This window comes from Carlito syrichta, unplaced genomic scaffold, assembly GCF_000164805.1.
Source record: "Carlito syrichta isolate Samal-C Ts95f unplaced genomic scaffold, Tarsius_syrichta-2.0.1 Scaffold301866, whole genome shotgun sequence".
Classification (NCBI taxonomy): Eukaryota; Metazoa; Chordata; class Mammalia; order Primates; family Tarsiidae; genus Carlito; species Carlito syrichta.
The window spans coordinates 205,855-215,949 of NW_007245962.1; the positions used below are offsets into that span (position 1 = coordinate 205,855).

General features: G+C 43.0%; 1 protein-coding gene across 1 annotated transcript; it reads right to left on the reverse strand.

Annotated features, from left to right (window-relative positions):
• Positions 1-4,654: 4,654 nt before the first annotated feature.
• Positions 4,655-5,644, reverse strand: LOC103257784 (olfactory receptor 6Q1). Its single transcript, XM_008055485.1, has one exon. The coding sequence runs from the start codon at positions 5,625-5,627 to the stop codon at positions 4,674-4,676; it is 954 nt and encodes a 317-aa protein (XP_008053676.1). The 5' UTR covers positions 5,628-5,644; the 3' UTR covers positions 4,655-4,673.
• Between the last annotated feature and the right edge of the window lie 4,451 nt (positions 5,645-10,095).

The following is a 10,095-nucleotide window of genomic DNA, read 5'->3' on the forward strand; positions in this document are numbered from 1 at the left end:
ATATAAAACTTATGTTTACAGTATACTGTAGCCTATTAAGTGTGAAATAGCACTGTCTCTTAAAAATGTACATGCCTTAACTAAAAAATACCTTATTGCCAAAAAATGCAAAGTATCATCTGAGCCTTCATCGAGTCTTCATCTTTTTACTGGTGGAGGGTCTTGCCTTTGTGTCAATGGCTGCTGAATGATCAGGGTACTGGTTGATGAAGACTGAGTTGACTGCGGCAATTTCTTAAAATAAGACAATAAGAAGGTTTGCCGCATCAATTGACTCTTCCTATCATGACAGATTTGTCTGTAGCATGTGATGTTGCTTGATAACATTTTACCTCTAGTAGAACTTCTTTCAAAACTAAAGTTAATCTTCTCAACCCTGCCACTGTTTTATCAATTAAGTTTATGGAAAAGTCTAAACCCTTTGTTGTCATTTCAATAATGTTCATAGGATCTTCACCAAGAACAGATTCCATATCAAGAAACCACTTTATTTGTTCATTTATAAGAAGCAACTCCTCATCTGTTCAAGTTTATCAAGAATTGCAGCAATTCAGTCATATCTTCAGGCTCCACTTTTAATTCTTGCTATTTCCATCACATCTGCAATTACTTCCTTCACTGAAGTCTTGAACTCCCTCAAAGTCATCCATGAGAGTCAGAATAAACTTCTTCCAAACTCTTGCTAATGTTGATATTTTGAATTTTTCCATGAATCATGAATGTTTTAATAGCTAGAATGGGAATCCTTTCCATAAGATTTTTTATTTACTTCGCCCAGATCCATCAGAGGAATCACTATCTGTGGCAGTTATAGCCTTACAAAATGTTTTTTGAATAATGAAATTTGAAGGTCAAAATTATTCCTTAGCCATGGGTTACAGAATGGATGTTGTGTTAATGGGTGAAGACAACATTAATTTTATTTTATATCAGTATAAGAGTGCAGCCAAGTGCCTTGTCAGTGAGCCGTAATATTTTGAAAGGAATCTGTTTTCTGAGCAGTAGGTCTCAAGAGTGAGCTTAAAATATTCAGTAAACAATGCTGCAAACAGATGTGCTGTTATCAGACTTTGTCATTCCATTTACAGAGCACAGGCAGAGTGGATTTAGCATAATTATTACGGGCCGTAGGATTTTGAGAATAGCAAATGAGCTTCAAGTCACCAACCGAGTTAGCCCCTAACAAGAGAGTCAGTTTATTCTTTGAAGCTTTGCTGCCAGGCATTGACTTCTTCCCTCTAGCTATAAAAGTCTTCGATGGCATCTTCTTTCAACATAAGGCTGTTTCATCTACACTGAAAATTTGTTGTTTAGTGTTTCTATCTTCATCAATGATCTTAGCTAGACATTCTGAATAGCTGGCTGAAACTTCAGCAGCACTTGCCGCTTCACCTTGCAGTTTCATGATATTGAGATGATTTATTTCCTTAAACCTCATGAACCAATCTCTGTTAGCTTCCAACTTTTCTTCTGCAGTTTCCTTGCCTCTCACATCCTTCCTAGAATGGAAGAGAGTTAGGATCTTGCTCTGGATTAGGCTTTGGCTGAAGGGAATATAGTGACTCGGTTTCATCTTCTATTCAGGTCACTACAACTTTCTCCACCTCAGCAATAAAGTTGTTTTACTTTCTTCTCTGGCATTCACTGGAGTGTCACCTTTAATTTCCTCCAAGAACGTTTGCTTTGTTCACAACTTGGCTAAAAGCTAGGGGAGAGGTCTAACTTTTGGTGTCTCTTGGTTTTTGACATGCCTTCCTCACCAAGCTTAATCATTGCTAGAGTTTGATTTAAAGTGAGGGGTGAGCAACTCTTCCTTTCATTTAAACACTTAGAAGCCATTGTATGGTTATTAATTGGCCTGAGTCAAATTTTTTGTGTCTCAGGAAATAAGAGGGCCTGAGGAAAGGGAGAGAGATGAGAGACTGGCCAGTCAATGAAGCATCAGAACACACACAGCATTTATCGATTATGTTTGCCCTCTTAATATGGGCATTGTTTGAGGATCCCCAAAACAATTGCAATAGTAACACCAAAGATCCCTGATCACAGATTACCACAGTGGATACAATAATAATAATAATAATAGTAATAACAAAAGTATGAGATATGGTGAGGATTACTAAAATGTGACACAAAGACATAAAGTGAACACAAGCTGTTGAAAAAAATGTCAATACTTACTCAAGGTAGCAGTGCCAAAACCTTCATCCAACTTGTTAAAAAATACAATATCTGCAATGCTTAATAAAGCAAAGCACAATAAAATGAGGTGTGCCTATATACTCCTTCTGTTTCTTTCAGATGAATTATTATATTTTCTCCTGAAAAGTTCTCACCTTTGCACTATGTTTGTATCTTGTAGTCATTCACAAGAATCTAAAACAGACTACTAATACAGGATTCAGTAAATGAAATGGTTTCAGAATGCATGAATTGTGCCTTCCCTGTTAACTATTCAACAACTCAGATCCTATGCAGAAAAACTCCGGCATTGAGGGGCACCATAATGTAATCTGCTCATCATTGGCCAGCTGAGAAATAATCATCACAGAAAAATCTGTCCTTCCCCCGGACCCAGTTTCAAGCTCAGTATTTTCCTCTTCCAAATCCTTTAGTTTCTGGAATCTACACTGAAATGATGATTATAAATGTCTTTAAGAATGCAGCTATCAGAATTTTTTTTTTTTTAAAGAACGCAGCTATCTACATATAGGAAACTACTTGCTAGGCACAGTAGCTCAAACCTGTAATCCTAGTACTTTGGGAAGCTGAGGCGAGAAGATTGCCTGAGCCCAGGGGATTGAGACTAGCCTGGACAACTTGGTGAAACCTCGTCTCTACAATAAATCAAGAAAAATTAACCAGGTATGGTGGCGCACACCTGTAGTTTCAGCTATTTGGAAGGCTGAAGCAGAAGGACCACCTGAGCCCAGAGGTTAAGGCTGCAGTGGCCGTGAGCATGCCACTGCACTTCAGCATGGGCAACAAAGTGAGACTCCAACTCAAAATAAAAAACTACTTGAATTAAAATTGTCTTTTTAAGCCGTACCCAAAAAAGCTTTCACTGCCATAGACTAGGTCTTTTTAGGTCAACTTCAAAAAAAAAAAAACAAAAAACACCAACTGACATAGACAGAAAATCAGTCTATATTTCAAATAAGAAAGTGTAGATACAAAGAAGATTAAGTGTATGGATCCCATTAAAAATCAGCTCTGATTCTGGGATCTTAGTCTGTGCTAGAAACTACCAGTTGTCTACCAAATTTGTTCTTTTCTTTTTCTACGATAATTGAATGGTGTCTGGACACCTGGCTGCCTAGCTATGGACTATTTTTACTGCCCTTGCAGTTAGATTTGACCAATGACTCTCTTTTTACCAAAGAGGTGAGTGGAAATGATGTTTGCTACATCTAGTCAAGAAATCTTAAGACACAGGGTGTGTTCCCTCCAAGCTCTATTCTCACCCTTCTTGCCCGCTAGGACCCGGTGCTGACCATGTAAGCAACAAAAGGCTCATTAGCAAATGGTCTCTGTTGTAACCACTGTACTCAACTTGCCATGGTAGCATAAAAGCAGTCATAAACAATACGTGTGGGTGTGACCATGCTCTAATAAAACTTAATTTATGGACATGGAAATTCGAATTTTATAAAACTATTGGGAGTCATAAAATATCATTCTTCCTTCAATTTGTCTTCAACCTTTTGAAATGTAAAGACCATTCTTAGCTAACACATCATTAAAAAACAAGTGCTGGCCAGGCTTGGTGGCTCAGCCTGAAATCCCAGCACTTTGGAAGGCCGAGGAGAGTAGATTGTCTGAGCTCGCAGGTTCAAGACCAGCCCAGGCAACTTGGCGAGACCTTGTCTCTACAATAAAGAAAAAATTAGCTGGGTGTGGTAGTGTGTGCCTGTAGTTCCAGCTACTTGGAAGGCTGAGGCAGAAAGACTGCTGGTGCCCAGCAGATCAATGCTGGGGTGGCTGTGAGTATGCCACTGCACTCCAGCCTGGGCGATGGAGTGAGACTGCAGCTCAAAAAAAAAAAGTGCTAGCTGGGCACAGTGGCTCAAGCCTGTAATCCCAGTACTTTGGGAAGCTGAAGTGATGGGATTGCCTGAACCTAAGGGTTCAAGAACAGCCTGGACAACTTGGTAAGACCTCATCTCTACAGTAAATCAAAAGAATTAGCAGGGCATGATAGCGCACACCTGTAGTTGCAGCTACTTGGAAGGCTGAGGCGGAAGGATCACCTGAGCCCAGCAGGTCAATGCTGGGGTGGCCGTGAGTGTGCCACTGCACTCCAGCTTGGGCGACGGAGTGAGACTCCAACTCAAAATTTTAAAAAACAAAACAAGTGCTGAGCCAGATTTGGGCTGCAGACCTTATTTTGCCAATATCTTACAGGATGTTAATCTTGCATGATTGAAGGGACTTGGATCCTTGAATCCCACCAACCTGGAACACTCACCTTGGACTCTCATCAGAACAAAAAAACATTCTTCATTCTTTAAGCTACATTGTAGTTGTCTCTCTTGTTTTAACAACTTAGCATTTTACTTAAACTAATACGTAGTCCATAACCCCTGACTGCTCGGGCCACAGCACTCAATCGTAGTCCTCATTCTCCTTTTAAATATTCAAGGCAAGAAAACTAGATCCCCTCATCTGTTTCCTCACTGGCCCCTCCAAGATGTGAGGGAAAAGACTCGACCCAGAGCTCCCTTCACTTCCTTGTTCCGGAGACTGTAGATGAGAGGGTTGAGCATCGGCGTGACAATGGAGTAGAAGACAGACACCACCTTGTTGAAGTTGATGGAGGAGGTCACCTTGGTCCGGACGTACATAAAGAAGAGAGTGCCGTAGAAGAGGCTCACCACAGTCAGGTGAGCTACACAGGTGGAGAAGGCCTTCTGGCGCTCAGCAGCCGAGCGGATGTGCAGCAGCGTCCAGACTATGTTGCCATAGGACACAGCAATGACTGTAGAGGAAACCAGGAGCACGGCCAGCGATACCAGGAAATCCACAGTCTCCTTCAGGGTGACGTCCGAGCAGGACAAGACTAGCAGGGGTGAAGCATCACAAAAGAAGTGGTCAATGACATTTGGGCCACAAAATGTCAGCTGAGACATAAGGTAGATAGGCAAAATGGGTGTGAGGAAGCCTACCAGCCAGCAAGCAGCCGCCAGACGGATGCAGGTGCCCCAGGACACCAAGGCCCCATAGCGAAGAGGCATACAAATGGCCACATAGCGGTCATAGGCCATGGCAGCCAGTAGGAAACACTCAGTTGCGCCCAGGAAGGTGAAGATGAAAAGCTGGGACAGGCAGCCAGCATAGGAGATATTCTTGCCCCCACCGACCCCAATAAAACCAGCCAGCATCTTGGGCACCGTGACAGAGGTATACCAGATTTCAAGGCAGGACAAATGCGTCAAGAAAAAATACATGGGTCTCTGCAGCCGGTGGTCCAAGCCCACCACTAAGATGATGGCCAAGTTCTCCACCAAAGTGAACAGGTACATGGTGAGGAAGAGGGTGAAAAGCAGGAGGTGTGCTTCGTGCACCCCTGCAAAGCCCACCATGACAAACTCTGTCACCTGGGTCCAGTTTTTCGTATATGGCTCCATATGTGGGCGTGAAAGCTCAACAAACTCATAGCCTCACAGATGTTGAATGCTCAGAGAGAACCTGTGAGGATGTTGGACTAAAATAACTTTCACTTCAGAAAAAGGAAGTAAAGTTGAAACATTGTCCCTACTCTCAAAGAATTCATAGTCTGAAGGTCACAAGAAAACAGACCATTTCAGTACAAAATGAAAAGTTCTGGCTAGGAATAAGACAGGATATTACGGGAGGAAATAGCAGAGAGACTCAACCAGTCTTGAGAAATCTTCCTGGAGGGAGAACTTTCTAAAATTGGAGCCTGAAAGGAAAACATGAATTAGTGAGACAAAAGGTAGAAAAGTAAAGAAGGCATAGCAAGCGTAAAATCCCAGACCCAGAGAGGGCATTGTGCAATTGGGAAACTTCAAATAGAGACTGTTTACCATAGAGGCTAAGAGCTTGGCTTCCCAAGCAAGCATACTAGCTTCAAATATAAGAGAAACTCATTCTACAAAAAAGATATCTGCACATGTATGTTTGTTGCAGCTCTATTCATAATAGCAAAAACATGGAACCAACCAGGTGGCCCATCAAAGCTGAACTGGATTTTTAAAATGTGGTACATATGCACAATGGAATATTATGCAGCCATAAAGAGGAACAAACATATGGACTTCGCAGCAACTTGAATGGATTTAGAGCTGATCATACTCAGTGATCTATCACAGAAACAAAGAACAGAGTATCATATGTTCTCACTCATAAGCGGACTTTGAGCAATTATCATAATGCTATAAGAAAGGGATTGGCAGTAGTGGGAAACTGTCAGGGCGGGGGTGGCAATGGGATTGGCAGTTGAGGGAAACTGCCAGGGGACAGAGGGGCACACCTCATCCACAAGGGTACCCGCGTAATCAACATTTGTATACCTAACCCTGAATTGTGCCCCACGTCTTTAAAATACAATTTTTTAAAAGAGAGAGAACCTCCCTCACAGGGTTGTAGTGAACATTTAAATGAGATAATTCCTGTAAAGCACTTGGCATCATGATGGAATCAAAAAACACCGGGGGCAGGGGGTGGAGAATCTACATGTTGACTTAACCTGGAATAAAATCCAGAGGGGAAATGGAATAAAATCCAGAGGGGAAATGGAAATAGCTTGGGGAGTAAGCTGGGACATCAAAAAGGGCTAGTAACCAAGTTAAGAGAAAAGAAAAAGCTGAGCTGCAAGCTGAGAACCACAGGGAACCTTGAAGAGTTATAAGCAGGGGAGCATAACCATGATTTTTTTGCCCTTTTGAAGGGGCAGGCTTGGAGGGGAGTAAGATAGGAGGCAGAAGGCTGGGTTGGGAGGTGGCTGCAAGTGTAACATGGAGCATAGTGGCCTTAACTAAGGAAATGCCAGTAGCTCTGGAGATGAGCATAGCTATTAATGAGAGGACTGTAATAGAGTATACCATAGACTTAGGTTAAGAGCATGCTATAACCCAATAAATATGTAATCGGCTTGTGGACAATAGCACAGCCATTTTTAGTTTTCTGTCTTAAAACATAACCTGCAACTGTTTAAAGTTCCAGTTATGGGAAAAATTGCAAAGCTCCAGTTCAAGCTTCAACCCCTTCCCTTGACCCACTTTCCCCTTAGCAACAACCAATCAGGTGCCGGGGAAAATCACCTAAGTTTCCAGATGTCTCTGCAACTTCCCTAGCTAGTGGGCCAAGGTCAGCCCGAGTCAGGCTAGCCAATCCTCTGCGATTAAGCTGACCACCAGAGGTTACTACCCAATTAAATGGTAACAAAACTGGAAAGCCCCCCAAACTCCTCCTCCCTTTGTGTAAAAGCATAAAAGTCATCTGCTTAAGGAAGTCAGGACCTCTGGATGTACTCCGCTGCATCAGTTGTCGACACAGGTCCAGGCTCGAGCTTGCAAATAAAGACCCTCTTGAACTTTCATCAGAATTGGCTCTTGGTGGTCTCTCGGTTTGAACTTTTGGCCACTACATTAAGAGAGAGAATCAACAGCTTCAAATACAAGCTGGGTTCAAATTCAAGCCCCAACACCAACTTGAAATATGTGGCCATGAGCAAATCACTAAATAATCCCATTTTATTTATTTATTTTTTTATCTTATGAGTTGTGGGGTACAGGTGAGGATTTGCTACATAAGTAAGTTGCACCTTCTTTCTCCTAGCAATGTCCAGCATCTGCCAATCCCACCCTTGTGCTGGTGTGACCAGTGACCATGGCCAGCTTATGAGTGAGAACTTGCGGTATTCAGTTCTTTGTTTCTGTGACAGTTCAGTTAGCATGATGGTCTCCAGCTGCATCCAGGTTGCTGCGAAGACCATGATTTTGCTCTTCTTTATGGCTGTATAATAGGCCATCATGTATACATACCACATTTTCTTTATCCGATCCACTTTCATAAATAATCCCATTTTTAACAACAGATAGTAAAAGAGAAGTACAAAGAAATAAATTCCTACCTCATTTTAGAATTAATGAGGAAATATAATGTGTTCATTATTGTGGCGGTTTTAAAGTACAATCCAAAATCCTTGGATATTCCTTCCATCAAAAAATGAGGTGTAATCTGGGTTCTGGAACTGCATAACAACAGAATAAACCAGATGCAGTGGTTCGTGCCTGTAATCCAGTGCTTTGGAAGATTGAAGCAGGAGGATCGCTTGCAACCAGGAGTTCGAGACCAGCCTGGGCAACATAGCAAAACTCATCTCTACAAAAAAATCAAAAATTGTGTCCTCACGTTGAAGAGTGTGCCTGTAGTCCCAGCTATCGGGAGGCTGAGATCAAAGGGTCAACTGAACCCAGGAGGTCGAGGCTATGGTGAGCTGTGATTGTGCCACTGAACTCCAACCTGGGCGGCAGAGTGAAACCCCAATTCAAAAATTGAAGAAAAAAAAACAGACTAAGATGGAAGTGATGCTGTGCTCATTTCCAGGCCCAGGCCCTAAGACATCATCAGTTTATTCTTCCTGCTTCTTGGTGCCCAGCCACCATGGTATGAGGAAGTCCGAATAGCCTATGGAAAGGCCCAGGTGGAGAGAAACTAAGGCCCCCCAGCTCTCAACTCTGAACAAGGTCCCAGTGACAGCCAGCATCATCTTACCAGTCAGGTGAAAGAACCACCTGAGAAATAGATTGTCCAGCCCCCAAGTTGAGCTGGCCAACCTGACACCAGTCTTCCCTGCTGAACCCTCCCCAGAATTACAAATTTGTGAGCTAAATAACTGATCGCTGTTACTTCAAGCCATCAAGTTTGGGGGTGGATTTTAAGTGGTAACAGATCATTAAAACAGTTACATTGGGCAAACAGTAACTTTGGGCAAATTTTTCACCATTTGTGACCCTTTGTAGGTAAATAGTGCTTTGCCTACAGTCACAAATTCCTGAACTGGAATTTGAATCCAGGTTGCCAAGGCCTAAAGCCCTTACTTTTTCCTCTATAAATAATTAAGCTAGTTCCTTCTGGCTCCAACATTCCATGATTTCCTGGCAGTGAATCCATGTAGAGATACGGCCTCAGAAATAAACAAGGTCAAAGTCCTCTTATTTCTGTGTATATCTTCATCATGCCTAACATCCCCACAGCAGGAAGTCTGTAAACACTGGCTTCCTCTCAAATAATTGCATTGCAGCCCCAGACACCTCATGATCCCGTGGGTTCCAGGAAATTCAGGACAAAAGGCCCACCCATTTCTCCCTTTTGTAATCTGGTTGACAATGTAGCACCTCAGAACAGTGCTCACCCTTCCTAGATGCCTTCCCAGCAGAGATACTTGCTGCACACAGATGCCAAAAAAGCCTGACTTGACCTGCTGTGTTACAGGTTGCATAGTAAGTCTCTCTGAAATGCTCATGATTTTTCATAGGCATAGAGAGCCCAAGATATAGAGTTAAATGGTTCTAGGATCAAGTCCTGGCTCTGCAATTTACCAGCTTGGTTGTCTCATCTATAAATTGTTACCATCATTTCTAAATTGTACTGTCCTTCCAGCTGTGACTCAGTTTGACAGTCCTAGCTTCATTCGGAAGTCTTTTTCTTTCCTCATTCCTCCAAACGTGTGTGCAGCACAGGCAAACAAATGTACAAGGCACCTGCTCGGTACCAGGACCCATGGTGGATACTAAGAGGCATCTGTTACAGCATCCAGCCCAGGGCCTACTATAGATGCCCTCCAGCACCCAGTCCAGGACCTGGTACCAAAAAGGTGCCCCCAGCATCTAGCTCAGGGACTGATACAGATGCCCCTCCCCACCTCCCAGCATCCAGCCTAGAGCCTGGTACCAAGTAAGTGCCCCCAGCCTCCAGCCCAGGACCTGGTACAGATCCCTCCCAGCAGTCAGCCCAGAGCCTGGTACCAAGAAGGTGCCCCCAGCAACCTCCCCAGGGGGGTGTCTGCTGCAGAGCAAGTATTGCTTTATAATAGTTTCGATGCTCTGATCCAAGACTTAGAGGGAGGGT